We start from the raw sequence: 18,004 nt of genomic DNA, 5'->3' as shown, positions 1-18,004 counted from the left end.
TAAGTACATTAATCAAAAATCAAAGACATAAAATCCTGATGTTGGTGTTTTTAAATCAAGACAAAAAAGCAATAATAATTTAAATAAGTACAATGTACATTTCATGTTTTCTGTAAGCTAATTTTTTCTCTTCTTACTCCAGGTAATGTGTAACATGGGCAGACGGACGATGAATTTTAGGTCATAAACACAGAGAAACCTGGTTTAGTTTCAGTTGGACCCAAAGGGGAAACACCAGGCTGCTGCTGTTCCTTTGAGCCTCCAGCAGCTCTCAGCTGACGTGATGAAGATCACGTCTCCACGTAAAGCCACTTACTGATGATGATGATGATGAGTGGCTGCTGCCTCCGACCGTTTCCAGGTTCTTGTGCGTCAGATCATCCACCCGATGCTGAACCCTTCATCACACCCACTGTTTGCTATACAGACTGTCAGATCCATGTCTGACTGTCATGCTGCATCATTAGTGCTACATGGATGTAACTCAGACAGCGGGTCATGGCGCTCTGTTGGTGTAAGACGTGGAGAAAACGGGCCTGTTGTTCTGCTAAGGAGTACAACTGCAGAATCGCTAAGTCCTACTCTTTTTTTGTTGCAGACTTAATGAACTGTCGGCTTCTGTGTGAGAAAATGATTTGCATGAACATTGAGTATATTACTCATGAAGATGGCTTATTACGAGATGGCTCCCCTGAACAACTTACAATTGGCAGGGGGAGTTTATAGCAGCTTAGCTTTCACTTTTTCTGATTTTTTAAATTTATTTATTTTTATTCGTAGGCATCATGTTACAACCAGCAGCTTAAATGTCTTATTTAGTGGATCTCTGTGATAGATCAAGACAAAAGAAGGTATAATAGACAACTGGAAAGTCAGAAAAAATGATAAAAGAAATATATAGGAACAGAGTTTAAATTCCAAGCAATTCAATTCAAATATACTTTATTTATCCCAAGGGGGAAATTTATTGTAACTTCAAATAGTCATTATGTATGGAGATGTTGTGGGTAGGAAGGATCTCCAGTAGCAGTCAGTCTCACAACGAATCTAAAAAGGCCTCTGACTGACTACTGTTACTGTATGACAGACTCATCAGTGGTATAACATGCTAACAGCTTAAAATCAGAAGTGTAGACACAAGTCATTACTATTATAAGTCACTACTATTATTACTCACTAATAGAAAGTGTCATTACTGTTACTATTAATTATGACTTTGGTCTTGACTTGAAAAAATGTTCAGTTATGACTTGACTTGGACTTAAACATGTGTAATTGAAAAGACTTGATATCTGATGTAAAATCGAAAGTTTAGAACAAAAATGATTTAAAAAGTGCGTTAATTCATTTCCCTCATCCTATATTAAACTCAGACAGTCTCTGTTCTTCCACAATCTAAGACATACGATTTTTATTTGCCATTATGTTTCTAGAACATAATGAAATCACAGTGGTACCCTCAGTGATAAACAGATGAATAAATAAAGTCTTAATCAGTCATCAGCATGAGGGTGTGTGTGTGTCTGCAGGGGGCAGAGAGGATGGAAGGTGGACTGATTGATTTCACAGCTCTTGAGGAAAAAGCTGTTCTTTAGCTGTGTGTCTGTAGGCGTGTATGTGTGTGAGTTTAAATCCATATGTGAACACCAAGTGGACGGGGGACCGCTCTAAAAGCAGGAAGTGGACTATAGCGCAGGGCATTCTGGGTAAATACAATCAAAACAACTGTGTGAGTCTAGTACTAGCAGGAGAAATTAGAAATGGTTTGTGTTTTTTTTAAGACAAAAGAGAAATCCTATAAACGCCTAACTCTCCACTCCACTCCGTGTTTCTTTATATTTTGGGAAGAAGGAAGTCATGATCAGTGTCTTCTTCAGAGGATTTTATGTTGTTTCCTTCAGTGACTGTCGGTGCAGCGCCACCACAGGTAAGAAGGGGAACAGGTGAAAGTGTTTTCCCTGAAAAGCTGTGCTAACCATCAGACCACCTAATTTATAGCGCTTTCTGTGGATCGTAGCTCTAAGTTATTTGTGGATAATTTTCCTTTTCGCTGAATGTTCCGTGTGAAGAAAATGCAATTTGGGGAACTGAATTACTCCGGTGCAATGCTACTCAGCAAACTATTGGCTGACTTTTGCAAAGCAGCCAATCCAGGAGCACCATTCATTTCCCTTGCCACTGATTGGCCGTAACTCCAAGAGTGGAGACACGAAAGATTGTAGATGCTAGCTTCTGCTGTAGTACTGACACAGTTTCCATTGTTCGTATTAATGCATATTAAGGTGTGTTTGGTGTTACCGAGGGTCCACTGTGAAACGCCCATCAATGACACCAGCAGGTGAAAACTGCATTGTTTATTGACTGAGGTTATTTCGACCATATTTGTTCGATGAGTTGGAACTGAACCATGAAGGCAGACGTACCTGCAGTGGACGACCACAGGTCCAGCGTCGGGGGGTGTGGAGGCCTTGACCCGGCGCAGGAAGGCCAGCAGGCCCGTGGCGTGGTACGGCACGCCATGCTCAGGCCAGGAGGTCAAGTGGAACTGGCACACCTCATGCTTAGAAGGGTAGCCTCTCTGGAAACCAGTCATGTAATGTAGCAGGTAAAGAAATGTTCTCACATTGAAACCAGTTAGTCTAGCATTACACTGGCATAGTGATCGGACTCAGCAGACATGATGAGAGTTTCTATTAAAAATAATGAGCATGACTCACCCGCTCCATGGCGAAGGTGCGGACTGTGTACTCTGCCAGGGTTTCCGTCTTCAGTAGCGTTATCTTAATGTCGCCGTACAGCTCAGTGTCTTCAGGCCAGTACTTGAAACATTTCATCTGGACAGTTCAAAATTATTTCAATGCATTTGGGAAACAATATTAGAATCTTGTAGACTAGTTACAGTATCTAATGACAGAGTATATATAGATTTAACAAGGTCACATTTAAGACTTTTTAGACCTGTTGAATGCAACTTTGACAGAAAAAAAAAATCAATAAAAGTAGGCACTGTTTGGAGGCTCCTGCTGTATATCGCCGTCCACAACCTTAACTTCCATAATGCCAAGACAAAATTTAAGAACTTTCAATGAATTTAAAAAGTTTTAAGGTCCTTATTTTAGATAAATGAACGTAAGACATTTTAAGGCTGTTCAGACGCCCAGATCAATGTCAGAGGTCAAGGAAACGTACCCGGCCCACTTCCACCAGCTTGGTGAGCATGACAATACTGAAGCAATTCTCCTGCCAAACCATCCGCCAGAAATCATAGATCATCTCCTGCTTGGGGCCTGCAGAGGTGAGGCGGCGGGCAGGTGGAAATGCAGGTGGCAGAGGCGGAGCGGGAGGGAGAAAAACACAACAAAGAGAGGAAGTGATGGAGCAGGATGAGGGAGGTGGAGAGATAAGACATAAGTCAGAGGAAATCGCAGCAATAACCATCAGCGCAGAGGCAGAGAGTGTAATCCACGCCAGCCAGCGGAGCAACAATGTATCATTCATGAACTATCGGCGGCTCTGTGCTCGACTTCCGCTGTGGGGAGGAATGCCACTTTAATGCAGCCACAAATCCACAGGCGGCGTACAAACAGCCTCGCGTGTCGGAGTCTCCTGCTGCCGGCCGCTCGCCACAAATCACACCCACCCAGGGAAGACCACACTTCCACTGATTTCATTACGCCACGGCTTCTGTAATATCTCAGGCTACTCCGTCATGTCGACTGTTCTGCCAAACATAACACACACGAACACACACACATAGCCCACATTGTATCCATTCATTTCTACAAACAGGTTGTGTTTTCCAGAGACTTGTCCTCTCTCAGGACCGCCAGAACAAAACTCCACCGTTCTGTTCTGGAAGCCCCGCTGTGGAAGTTGCTTTGTTCAGGCTGAAATTCTTCGAGTGTTGTGATCGACAACTATTGTGTATCTGGTCAGAAACTTGAAGTAGGCAGTGAGACACGCTGCAGTGGCAGGAGAATAAAACGACTTCAGATCCTCTCTATGTATGAAACAGACTTGTCAGAAACAAACCGCCTTCTTCTTCTTTCTTCTTCTTCTTCTTCTTCTTTTTCTTCTTCTAGCCAAGTCAAAGAAAACAACAAGCTTCTTCTTTCCCGAACTGCATGTACAAACCTCAACAATGCCTAGCAACAGTATTCACACCCCCATATGGTATTGCCATAAATTTTACTGGATCTTATCATGAGTTTATGTGGCAGAGCAATGAACAGTGGTGTACAGCGCTGAAGTGGTCAGGATGATGATGATGATGATGATGATGATGATGATGATGATGATGATATATAAGCAAATATAAACCAGGGATGGAGTAAAGACAGACTCTTCTTAGAACTTCAACAAATATTTCGGGACATTGTCTTTTATACACCACAAAATTAATAAAGAAAAACTCTTAACTACGCAACCAAAACTACTTCTTAGTCATAAACTGGTCATATTAAGCTAATATTTAAGCTATTAAATGCAACCACACATTGATACGCATCCTCTAATCTGAATTAATCAGCTTACATCGCAGAATAGTTGTATGACAAATTTAAAAATAGTGAGAGATCAGGCTAATAAAGATTGATCATATTTTAAATAATGATTATTGCATGCTCATAAAAGCAATTAATCAGCGTATCAGATGTTAAAAAAACTAATTAATAAATTATTAGACATTTTAGTATTATCATTAGTCCATGCGGACGTGCAAACTGTTTCACCTGGGGAATTCCCAAAACCATCAGAACCAAAAGAATCAGTGGGATTTACAAAAATCATGAAGCCAACGGAGAACATCCAGAAAAACAGATTACTGAGCCAAGTGGAAATATTTTCTCTGATATTTTATGGTCACAATCCGTGTTAAAGGTAAGACTTAATTTATGTTTTTGGCTTGGTGAAATGAGCTTCATCGTCGGCTGCTGGGTCAGTGAATTTTAGAAGCTGAGATTGTTGGACAGAGCAGAGTTTGAACCTTAAATTAAAGATCTGTTTGTGTGGCTAAGACAGTGTTGTACGATGCTCTGTGTTGTTATGGTTATGCAGGTTAATGTCTAAATATTTTTTTACTATTATTATTTACAGTAGCTGCCTAATGTTGAAACCGGGTATTGGATATATTTTTGGCATTGCTGCTTATGTTTCCTAAATCTGCTTTAGTTATCGGTTAACTGTCAACCTGAAGTCACTTCTAACAAACCATGACGACACCGATGTCGTCATGGTTCCCATTTGGTCCAGCTGTTTCAAACTTCATCCTTGACTTGCCTGCTGTGCTCTTTGTTTTTTACGATGCTGATGTTCTCCTACAAACAAAATACCTGAATTTAATCAGAATTTAAACTACTGTTAGATTTGTTAATTGGACTTAAAGGAATATATTTTTTGCTCACACTCAGAAAATCCCAATAAAATGTCCTTTGTTGGTTCTCATCTAATGAGCATAAATAGTTCTGCATGGCCCTGTACAAGGACAACAAGAGGGGGTGACATGACATTCACAAAGCAAAGAATATTAATATGTCTTTATGAACCAATCAGAGCTCAGTCTGCATTGGCTGAAAGCGACCAGGGACGAGCCAACGCAGTGATCTGGTTGTTATTTCTCCAGCTCATTCTCAATGCAGCAGATTCCACGTGTATTAGCGTATGGTTTGTTAATTTTTCAACAGGGGGAGAAAAGCACAAATGCACTTGCCAGAGGGACGGCGAAGCGAGCTGGAAGACGGATGGCGAAGTGCAACCCTGGCATGCAGCTGGGTGAATCAGTATGCAGGGCACAGGACGGCTTCTCTCCTCCCTCAGAGACTGAGCCATTCATACCTCCTCTGCCTCATCTCTGGACATAATAGTGGGTCGGCCCAGAGCACCTGCTGCCCAAAGCTGGCCGAGGGCTCATCCATGATGCAACAAATCAAGCTGAACCCGCCGCCAAAAGCCGACCACCTGGAGCTCACCGTACGCGTATGCAAAGAATTCTGAATCATATCAGGGATGAAGAGAGAGAGAGAGAGAGCGAGGGGTCGATGACAGCTTTATGACGCTGTGCAGGAAGCGTGTGCTTTTGTGGTACATGGGAGAAAAAGAGAGGAAAGAAAGTACGAAGACGTTTGGCAAACACGGTGGCGTGAAAAGGCGCTAACAGATTTCTTGTTTTCGACTTTTTATGTCATGTGAACTAAAACTAAAAATGAAACTAGGTGAGAAACATAACCCGGGCAAATACAAACAACATTTCACAAGCTGTGAGTTTATTTACGAAGGGAAAAAGAAAATCTAAACTTAGACTTTATTGTCCTTGAACAAAGGAAATGATGTTGCTTGGCTACTGGAATACACAGACAAAATACTGAAATACTATTAGTGTGACACACACACACACACACACGCCTATATAAACATGTGTTCCTAGTCAAGACATCAATATGGAACCTGTGTAACGACATAAAGTTGACCAATGAAACTTTTCATTATTGCTTACTCAGCACAGTTCAACTCATCTCTGTGTGGTCCTATGGGTTTTAAACTAGCAACTATCAAATATTCAACATTTATCACCTATTCACATTTGTCTTGTTAGTCCACAGAATATTTGGTAAATGTTCTCTGACAAATGTGAAATCTTTCAGAAGGTGTGGCTGCTGTTGCACATGGTATGTATTTATGTATTTTATGGCTGTTTTCACACCTGGTACTCTAGTTGACTCTTTTCGACTGGAGACCAAAGTTGCAACATTTGTTCCATTTTCAGCTGCTGCGGTTCTCTGTCACACTGAACTGTCAAGTGAACTGAACCCTTCTAGCAATCTGTTCCCCTCCTCACCTGTGGGGGCGCTGCACAACGAAACGACAGAGAAACCTCCGAGGTCTGTGGAGTTCAATCTTCTGATCCAAATCAGAGTTTGATGACACATTCACACCTCTCCGAAAGAATCAGACTTCATAGACAAGCGAACATTGTACTGACAGTCAGTCATAAACACTTTTTGGCAAAAGCAGTTTTCAAATTTTTAAAATGGGGACAGTTTTCCCCCTGATAAATAAAATCAGTGCTTGAAAACTACAGAGTATATTCACTCAGGTTGTCTATGTATTGAAGCAAACTTGGTTTGAGCATCTCAAACATTTAAGTGGGGGCACACACTGCCCCACATCTCTTTGTAACTGGCAGTACTATTAGAGGACTCCTCTTAGAAACGTTGCGGTAACCAGCTGCATGCTTAGCAGAGCCTCCAGCCTCCCAGTGATCCATCTTTGCATTTTGCATGAAACCTTTCTCATATTGCTAAGTGTTGCAAAGCCACTCTGACATCAAATGAGTTCACCAGCAGCCGTTGTCTTGCTTTGTTTAGGTAAATCCTGTCAACCCGGCCTCAGCTTAGGACCCTGGCCGTTATTAAAGTTCTCGGATCACAACCGGTCTAATAAACCTGCGGGCATGTCTGCATGGAGAGAGAGCGGTGAAGGCAGGGCTGAATTAAATGATGAAAAACTCCCAGAAAATCGAGACATGTGAAAAGCATGCCCTGTGTGAACGAGAGCAGGAGAAAAAAAAAAAAAACTCCCGTAACCTTATCTCTGCTGGACAGACACTTTTAATAATATCCCTGAGCAGAACGCATCTCCGTTCTCTGTTCCCCCTCTGACAGAAATCAGTTCTGTTTCTCTGTTCTGGTTTTACAACTTGTCAGGATTTGAAAAGTCTTGGCTAAGCTCCCGCTTAATAACACTCTTGTGTTTAGCTGCGTGTTGCAACGCTACACAAACACCGGAGACTTGGAGGCCAAAGACGTACGGCTTTGTTCAGAGACGCTTTGTACATTACGACACAGATCTGATCACTGCTGGTTCCTGTCAGACACCAGAATGCTGGCGCCGTTCCTAAATCCTTCAGGATAAAATCATCAGGGTTCTGGATGACTCTGTTTAAACTGTTGGAAATTGAGTTAATATTTAAACACACCTTTAATTGTGGAGCGTGAACTGACTGCGGCTCATTTCAACAACGTTAAACACAGTTTGCGGAGGGAACGGTGGCTGTGAAGGACCAAATTATGGCCACATTTTGGAGAAAAGAATCCATCTAGATTCTACAGACTGCCATCTTATTTGGGTCTAGCTGTTTACCATTCTAGTTATTGGCATGAAGTTTCTTTTTTTTAATTAGAAATATATCTAAAAGGACAAAAAATGGATCAGCAGCTTCACTTCATTTCACTTAAGTAGAGATTTTTCAGTGCCAGAAAAAACCCAGAGCTGTAATTTGTTGTCTGTCTATAATTCTCTACCTATGTTGTTTAAAGTACAGTGCATTAGAGGTTAATACCCACTAAATAAATGCATACACATCTGGACCATGTGATGGTCTACATGTTTTAAACGGTCTTGCCTGAGACACTTCCAAGCTTAGGGGGAGTTAGGCTGGTTTACACAAACTATTTCAGCTTTTCTTGTTGTTAAACATAATAAAACTAAATGAATAACCCTTTTATCAGGATTTCAGCTACATTGTAACTTATTATATTTGTTAAGGAGCATGCTATCAGAAATGACAGGAATGACGTCACTAGCTGCCTTTCCACTGAATTTAAAATCGCACAAATTGGAATGAAGCAAATTAGTTTTTCCCATAAACAAAATGTTTGCATTAGATGGAGGTGGTTTCTCAGCTGTTATCAAAATTAGTGTATTTCACAAAACTGCAATGGAAAGACTTTTTTCAAATGGTCAACAGCCAGATGTTACTACTGGCAGAAATGACAAAACAAAAGGAAGTGGTAAGAGGAGGATAACAAGGTGTGTTTTATTTATGATTTATCACATGAACAAATTTATTAAAGTGATTTTAACTGTATTTCTTACCTTATTGAAACACTGCTATTGCTAAATTGTGTTTTTTCAACATTGGCTGAATATCTACAAAGTTTTATGTGCGTTTGTAATGGAAATTTTAGGGACTTTTTTCATACCTAATGAGATCAAGACAAAACTTTGATACTTTATGCAAATGAATGTTATAGTTGCTGCTGAGTACATGAGTCCATCAGTTGGCGCTTCACACATGATAAAAGCAGAGAATCTTCATTAGTGCAGACAGAGAGTATTCTCAGTGAAACATGAGAAGAAAAAACGTCGGTCTTCAACATTTTGTTTAACATACGACGTTTCAGAGTTATAAGGCTTAAAAATGACATTAATCAAAAACCTTTTTAGAGATCAAGCTGTGTTTCCGACACTGCGAAATCCACAGAGATGACTGAGCACCATTTACTAAAAGCTGAGCACATGCCAAGGAAAATGGCAGATGCACAATCTGTAATCTGGGTTTGAAGACACCGACCATTTTATGAAGCTTTCACGTGTTTTCTAGGATTGTGAAATCCATTTGGCGATTTTAGTGACAGGAATATTTAAAAATTCTCCTCCCGGTTTCAGAGCTGCTGGATTCTGGTTGCTACATCAGCATCCTGTCTTTTTTTTAAACATTGCATCTTCATAAACAACCATGAAGATGGAGAGTTTCATGGGTGTAATTTATCATAATGGCAGATATGTATTCCTAACATCTTCTGTTTTTTCTACTCGGTGTGACTGCAAGGTGTGTTGCTGCTGATATGAGGTCTGTACGATCGACGCGTGCTTCCGCTGCGTTTTAAATGTTTTCCTAGATCCAGGAAAAGAAAGAGACAGCAGGCTGAAGCTGATGATGCTGTTTACCACAGGCACCTGGTGTACAGTCACATTAAAACTATGAGGTTCTACACACACCCCACACACACCACAGCGTCGTCAGCATGCTGCTGAGGTCTACATGAGAGCTGTTTGCATTGTGAGTTGGTTGGTAACTTTATTCCTCCTCTCTTGGTGTCCATCTAACCTGTTCTCTACATGATCATTGCACCGCTGATCGCTCCACCGGACTTGTCCTGTCCTACATCAGAATCCTTCTGCTGTTTAGTAATTGCGTTGGTTTCCTCTGTGAGAAAGCTAACAGGTTCTTTATCTCCTTCCTCTGTGCCGTGAGAGCAAAGATCCGGAACGAGGCGCGTGGTTTTGCCGAGGTTCCTTTTGGGAAGTGACAGAACTGAGACCAAAGTGAAAGACGGGAAGAAATCAGAGGGAAGATTACAGAGCAGGAGAAAAAACTAAAAATCCCACGCTCCCCGAGTAAACACGATCAGAGCTAGCAGAGAATAAAGGGCGCGTCTTGCTGTCTTTCCTGTCTCTGTGCGGCTCGGGGGAATTGGACCGGTGCGCCGTATCAGCCTGACATCAGAAAGTCTTCTGCGCTGCACATGCAGATGGAGGGGAGGAGAGAGGTGAAAGCGGAGCTTCGCAGACGGCGACAGCTGACGCCCGTACAGTCTCTGAAAGATTCTTGGGGGAGTTCTTCTCGTAGTCGTGGGAAATTGACTGTTTACAGTTGAAACCCGGATGTTTTGTGTGATGCAACAAAAGACAGCGTGTTGCTCATGACTTAATTATTCCAAAAACTCATTTTCTCGAATCAGAAAACAACAGCTCTTGAGCTGAGTACTCACCTTGAGTGGCAATGAAGTGGTTGGATCGCTGGTAACCCTGTGTGGGGAAAAAAAGGTAATAATTACTACAATATATAATGAGGTTTTGGTCATTGGTTGATAATCTCACGGCAAAACCTGATTTTGCTGATCTGTTCATGTTCATGTTCTGCTTCTCACCGGCAGGCCGCCTGTTGGAACTAATCTACTCTATCAACTGCACAAGGACGTCTGACCCACCAGAATTACTCTAGACGACCTTTAACGCTCTGGATGAGCGATCGCACTTGAATTGTAATGCACAGAGAAATGTCATTAATTCAAGTAGACACCTGATCAAAATCTCAAGACTGGGGGACAAAAAAAAGTAGAAAGATTTTCAATGTCAAGCTGGTGGTTTGAAACCGGATGTTAAGTAGAGCTTAAAAATGCCAAATGAAGAAACAGGAGCAACAGGAGTACATGAATACAAATGATAACTTATTTAAAACTACATTAAGGTTTATTTTTTAGCAGATGGTGTAAAGTTTAAGTCTGTAAGCCAAACTAGTCCCTAAAAACAGAAGTAAAACTGTTTAAAAAAGGACTTTATGGTGAGTAGTATCCCGTAGAATTTGCCTATGATGTACGGCAGTGAGGTTTTTGGTAGCACCGTTGCCTAGCAGGGTTTGAATCCTAGCCTGGAGTCTTTCTGCATGTTCTTGTTCATGCGTGGATTCTCTGTAGGTACAATTTCACCATTTACCTGTACATATAAATTGAGTTTGGAGGGTTGTGTGTCTCTAAGCTGCCATGGTTTGGACTGCTGGCCTTTCCAGGGCCAGCAGTCCAAGCACACCAACTGCTGTCTGCCGTGTTGTGTTTAAGGACCTTGTTTCCATCTGTTCCAGGTGAGGAAATTGGTTTTTATTCTGTTTTCCGTGCCTAACTTGGCTGTTTTTGCGAGGTGTACTTGGTTGGGGATGACAGCTGCTTTGGCAGCTTTAATGCGACACTACTGACATCGCCATGGATGATTTTGTGGACTCCAAATTGCCGAAGGCCGTCCGCAAGAAAGAACCCCCAATGGCCACTGGAGATAGTCACCATCTCTGTCACAAACCTGGTCAGATAAGCAGGTGTAGACAATGGAAGGATGGATGCCTCCCTACTGGAGGGACGATGGAGGTCCCTACATTCTCTCGATGTTGGGAAATCTAGAGAATGTACAGTCTGGACCTGAGGTCTACGTAAATGAGGACTCTCAGTCAAAAAATATGTGTAAGACAGGGGTGCCATCAGTTCGGCACAGGTTGTTTCGTTTTGACTTTTTTATAATAATGTGATTTCCTGTCTATTCACTGATAAATAAAGACCACTAGAGCCTTACCCTAACACTAACCCTTTACCTGGATTTTCTCTGGTCAATTTTAACAGGCCAATCAGTGAACCGAAGGAGAAGTTGTGAATTTCTGCAATGTTTTAAAATGATAGTCTGCCTGCAGTTTTAACAATGGCAGCAGAGGAAGTGAATGAAGCCGTTCAGTCAGTGTTGGTCACACTTCCAAACATTGACTTAACATGTCGTCTCGTTTGGATCAGGACTTCCCTCTTCAGAGGAGGGTGGTTGTTTACAGTGCAGGCCATTTCTGGTAAGCTTCACAGCGTGGATCTCACACATTACGCACATCGTGTACAAATGCTAGAGATTAGGTAAAATGTAAAACTTTCAGAGGCCACGCCTCCAGGAAGTAATCGTTTCTCCCCACAACATCCTTTTTAAGGATATTGGCGCTTAAAAAGGATATTTTCCATTATTGTCCATTGTCCATTATCTCAAACTTCTGTTGAGATAATGGACAGTCCTGAGTTTAAAAGCAGCTCTCAGTAATTTGACTGCTGTGTCTGTTTTGTATCTCCTTTCCGTTTCTTCTTTGCGCATTTTGAAAGTCAAACTCACAGCCTGGTTATAAACCACCAGCATGAAATGCAAATACTTGTAATTCCATCTCCGCTCTTCAGATTTAAAAAAACAGTGCATGGTTCTCCGCCTCGGGTCATAACGTATGCAGAGGGCGAGATGCATCTCTAAAGTGTGCCAAGTCTCGCCGGAGCCGCTGATTAGAGCGCCGCTGACAAGTGAGGGATCTTCAGCCTGGGGACTAACTCCACCTGAATGGCACTGACTGATTGGGCTGTCTCCTCCCTGCTCCACTTCACATTACTGAAATTATGATACAGTATGCAAGGAAAACAGTAGGTGTGTTCCGTGTGGCAAATGCAGAGCTGGATCCCTCATGTCCAGATAGAAGCACCATCTCTATTAATAATTAAAAGGCATTCGCAGAAACCCGTGTGCACATCTCCACCACACCGCATCGCAAATGACATTCCATCAGCGCCATGCCGGGGAAAGAAGAGCAGACTGATCGGCGTCTTTGTGAAGGAGTGCAGCTCTCTCTATTCCCACGGGGCATCTCTCGCCTCGGAGTTTCTCAGAGGTGATCGGTCTCCTGCCTGTCACCGTGGCAACCATATTTTCCAACAGCATACAAGTTGATGAAGCAACAATAAAGAATTTCCAATAGATTGATGAGGATAAGAGGTAAAGCATGGTATATGGTGAACGCAAAAAATATGTAAAAAAGTGAAAGAGAAACTAACTAAAAAAAAATTTTTCTTTGCTTGGTGATCAGGTGGTCTGGCTGCAGCAGCTTGATAGGCTCTCATGACCGCAGAACAACTCGGGTACCTGGAGAAATCTGAGTCGTTTTCACTGAGAGCACAGGAGAACGTCAGGCAGAGTTCTAACGTCTCTTATTCTGAGCAGAACTAAATGGGAGAACCTGCGGGGTCCAACGCAGCGCTCCGAGTTTAAACAGATCCACAGAAACAGCGACAGCAGACATGAAAGACCGCCGGAGCTGAAGGACACACTACAAGGAAATCTCCCCACAAATACACACACCTATTATGTCCAAGCTTATTGATACTTGTTTTCAGTTTCCAAAACACCTCAATTATTTATTGTTATTAAACTAAAAGGGCCTCCTGGGGAGATGTTTGTGTGGATGGAGAGAATTCCACCTCATCAAGAATTCTGTTAGAAAATTCACCCAAAAAAATCTGTTGTAGTTTAAATGTGTACACAGCTTTGACTATTATACAGCATCTGTTCCCCGTCACAAAGACAGAATATGAAACATGACTTCACATTTCCTTAGAGATTTCATGGCGCAAGTAACAGGAAACGTCTTTCATCAAGTCAAACTAGCTTTCAGTAGTTTGTAGCAGAGATCACGCTAAACCTTTATGCGGTCCGTCGTTTGGACTAACGGCGTCAAACAAAATTCTATCATCTATTCTTACACGTGTTTTTGAAATTACATTTAATTGTTTTTCATTTTTATTCTGTTTGCTTAAAATTCAAGAAGCTGAGCAGATAATCCACATTGTGTCATCATCAAGCTGAGTATACTTAACATTTTCTCTGCACTGACAAAAGTTTTGAAATCAGGGAACATTTCAAGCAAGAGTTGGCAAGACTCTGATCGTAACCTGGTTGTGCAAACCCTGCCCTCAGCGGGAGGATCATCCCGCCGCAGCGGTTCAGCAGCCCAGAGCTCACTGTCAGCTCTCAGTGTCCAGATCAGAGATGGAACTCTGACGGATGTTTTTCTCATATTGATTGATTTAGTGACCTCCTCTATGTTCTGTGTATGTTAAGTTGGAACTGTCTGAACCAATTCTTCAGGTGTGCGTAATCTGTCAAACTGACGGATGGCGGTCAAATTTTTCTGTCACCATTTATAAACCCCATCAAAGACGGAACATATTTGGTTAATGTGACGCCTGGTTTGGACATGCTGCAGACCCCTGGTCCTGAAATCTGTGACCATATCAGACTCCCTCTAAAGACTCTAATAACTGTCTATGTTAATAGTTCAAACACCAACTATACCTTAGTATGCATTAATACACAGAGTGGAAACAGTCTTGGCATTAACACAGAAACCAACGTCCACAGTCCTTATGTGATATGTTTCTGCACTCAAACATATCATGTTTTAGTCATATTATTGATACAACTATCTTTTGTAACATTGCCATCCTAATTTACAAGTGCCAAAATTTTTTATTGCAGTCTGGTATTACTAGAATCCCTCAGTGGCAGAGGTAGAAACAGGGACAGTAACTGCATTTCCGTCAACCATAAAAGTGCGCAAATTGAAATTCCGAAAATAAATTTAACTAAAACATGTCCAATTTAAAAATCTCATGTTTTCAATCAAATAGTTTTTGCACTTGGTGAGGTGGGCTTTTTTTCAGTCTTGAAATAATGTATTTTTGCAAAACTGTAATGGAAGCACTTTTTTCACATCACACAAGTCACATGATCAACAGCCGGCTGTTACTACTGACAGAAACCACAAAGAAGAGGACAGGAAGTAATAGGAGGAAGATGGTTTTTTGGGAAAATGTACAGCTGGCTCCTTTAGAGCTCTCACAGCATCACAGTTCAGAAAAAGTTGTGTCATTCCAACGTGTTGAATCCATAAATCTTCTGGAAAATTTTCCCAAAATGCTGCATACATAGCCGCTCCCAAGTAGGCGGGGCTTTTTCCTCCAACTGAGTGAATGAAACGCCAACGTCTCCTCTGATCGGCTGAAAGATGATGAGCGTTAGCCCCAAGACTGAATTCTGTTTTTTGGACAAAGATTTGTGCACATTTTTGATGGAAACAAAGCTAGTGTTTATAAAGAAGCTAGTATTTGTAAATGTAGTTTAAACAGCACAAACCCAACACCTACGTGACAAGAAATGATAAAACAAACAGCAGGAAAATCTGAAAAAAATAAAAATCACCTCACGTTTACCCACTGATATGCCAGCTAATTAATAATGTTTTTAACGTTTTCATCTCATTTCAAATAGAGTAGAGTTAAAACAGAAAAAGGGTTAAGTGTTAGATCTGGTTGTGTTCTCCATGAGCCTCCAGCTGGTTAGGATTCATAAAGCTGCTCTTTCTTAGCCTGAGAGAAACTTTGTGCCGTAATAAAATCAGTTTGATGTTCTGAGTACTTTCTGAAGGAACCCGTGCTAAGCATGCAGTATCTTGCTAAACTAGCTTAGCATGACTTTGCCTTCAGACAAACTGTAAAAACAGAGGGCTCAGATTGGAGGCTCCATTGACATGTAGAACATTTAGTACACCCCATAATCAAACTGGTCTGAAAAAGAGCGATATTAGAAGCTATATATAGATTTCAGAATATTCCCAGCTTACATATAAGGAGGTCAGTTATTAGCTGACTATCAAAATCTTTGTTCCTTCTTTGTCGTTACATAAAATCTACATTCAGATGTCGAGAAAATAGTTTTAATCACAATGCATGGCCCAAAACATGCATAGTTTGTATGGTAGTTTCTAATCATTTTGAGGAGTAAAGTTATGAAACTGAGCAATGTTTTTATGTTTAAAGGAAATAAAACAGCTTTCAAGTAAGAACCACAACAAAAATATGACAATAATCCCACAGATTATTTTGTGTGACATTAGGATGAAACCCATGTGTTTTTCTCAAATTATTTATCATCATTTTTCAATCAATGAAAAATGATGACAAAGTGGTGGCGTCTAATTTTAAATCTCATCTAAACCAACCTGAGATGAGATGGAGCCAATGAGCCGAGTTTATGTCCCAGCAGCTTCATAGTTTGGAATGAGCCCAAAGTAGAAAGATATTAACACTAAATATTTGTTTTCACAAATCGTATTACAATATGAAGGATCTTTGGATCCTAAAGGTTTCAGACCGTTGGTCTGAGACATGCATGCACACTGATGAAAACTGTTTTGGAGTTAACCGATATTATAATTTCATATTTTTATTAGCTAAAATGCTCAGACTGGTGAGTCATTGATGCTGATTTAACTCACAACTGTCAATAAAACCCCGGGTACAGAACAGGCGGCGGTGAGGATCCTGTGGGTAGTCAGAACTCCAGCTCCCATTTCTCATGATAACATTTGATGGTTTTGGACCCTAAACCTGGCTAAATCCTTCATTTTCTGTTTTTCCAACATCCAGCATCACTGAAGATATTTACGGTGCCTTGTGTGACTCAGTGCATGTCTGAACATGAGCGTTGACTTGACCTAAGATTTTCTCCTCTTTTGCTGCACTTTCTGCAATCTTAAAGGACCTCTGGGTGAGCACGTCTCCATCAGCAGAAGATGGTAGAGACAGAGACAGCTGCAGTCACAGACATGCTAAGGCTTAGGAGCTCAAACCAAACAAGGACAAGAAAATCTGCTGCTGCCAGGAAGAAGCAGTGGAGAGGGATGGAGGGATGAGGAAAGAGAAGAGAAGCAAGGTACTTACTTCCCTGTTTATCCGAATCTAAGATGGCAAGAAGATTGAGAATCAGAGGAGCAGGAAACAGAGAAAGAGAGAGAAGAGAGTTAGGGAAAAGACCAGAGCTAGTTATTATGATCACAGATCAGGAAACGTGTGATGAGACGGCCACAGAGGAACTGCGAAGAGGATGTTGTTCAACTTTGGTGTTTGAAGAAAACCTTTTCTTAGAGTTACTGCTAAAAAAGCAACGGACAGAAAGAAGAAGGTGGTTTAATACTTTATGGGAAGAGCCAATGTTTACAGCATCGAATGTTCTGCCGTTTGTGTTAGCATGTCATCAACCAGCCATTTTTAAAAATTCACAAATTGTTGGAAGAAGTTTTTTTTCATAAATGTTTTGATCTTGCTATTTATCCATGACTGTGTTCTTAGTAAAGCCACTCCACTGAGGAACAATCCCACAGCAGAATTCAGCCGGAAGGATTCTTTGTCAAAACACAAGGAAGTCTAGTCAAAGGAAATTCCACATCACTTAAACAATTAAAGGGTAGATTTATCAGCAGTCTATCAGTCAATACTTAGTGTAGAATTGGCTCTGTATTGGTAGCATCATGATTCTGCATATCACTGTACTGGGACAGGTGACCCTGGAGCTTATTGAACACTTTTGGATATCAAACATATCTTGTTGCCAGTAAATGTCAGTAGATGTGAAACTGTGAATTATCCAGAAAACTATTCTGTGACGTGTGAGTTTATAGGGAAAATCAAAATTCTATGTGGTGACAGAAGACACAAAGCCGTAATGGTGGCATGCTTTTGTTTGCTGGTGACTGAATGAGACAGCAGCTGCGTTTCCATTACAAACATATGTAAATCTTTATCTGTATTCTGCAAGTGTAAAAAGAAAAGCACAATTTCATATTTGTGGTGTTTCCATTAAATAAGAAGCTTTAGGTTGATGGTGTTATGTGTCCATTTACAGAATTTAGAGAACAGATGAAACACAAAGACATTGGAATCTATCAGTCTAGAAAAAGCTACAAAACCATTTTCAAAGTCTCTGAGACTCCAGTGAACAACAGTGAGAGCCGTTAGGCCCAAATGAAGAAAACATGGAGGTGAAGTTCTCA

General features: G+C 41.1%; 1 protein-coding gene across 4 annotated transcripts in view; it reads right to left on the bottom strand.

The window, feature by feature from the left end:
- Positions 1-18,004, bottom strand: part of LOC102217812 (receptor-type tyrosine-protein phosphatase U-like) — a 184,622-nt gene that overhangs the window by 13,531 nt on the left and 153,087 nt on the right. For 2 of the 4 annotated variants that reach the window (XM_023344775.1, XM_023344777.1), the window contains 5 exons: positions 16,896-16,913; positions 10,551-10,587; positions 3,190-3,287; positions 2,718-2,834; positions 2,424-2,578 (listed from right to left, as the gene is read on the bottom strand). In XM_023344775.1, the coding sequence (XP_023200543.1) occupies positions 2,424-2,578; positions 2,718-2,834; positions 3,190-3,287; positions 10,551-10,587; positions 16,896-16,913 (425 nt within the window). The remainder of the gene's footprint in view (positions 1-2,423; positions 2,579-2,717; positions 2,835-3,189; positions 3,288-10,550; positions 10,588-16,895; positions 16,914-18,004) is intronic. The other 2 variants (XM_023344776.1, XM_023344778.1) reach the window with 1 other exon arrangement.

Source organism: Xiphophorus maculatus, chromosome 13 (assembly GCF_002775205.1).
Source record: "Xiphophorus maculatus strain JP 163 A chromosome 13, X_maculatus-5.0-male, whole genome shotgun sequence".
Classification (NCBI taxonomy): domain Eukaryota; kingdom Metazoa; phylum Chordata; class Actinopteri; order Cyprinodontiformes; family Poeciliidae; genus Xiphophorus; species Xiphophorus maculatus.
The sequence above is the reverse complement of the archived record's forward strand: the minus strand, read 5'-3'. Positions and strand labels throughout refer to the sequence as shown.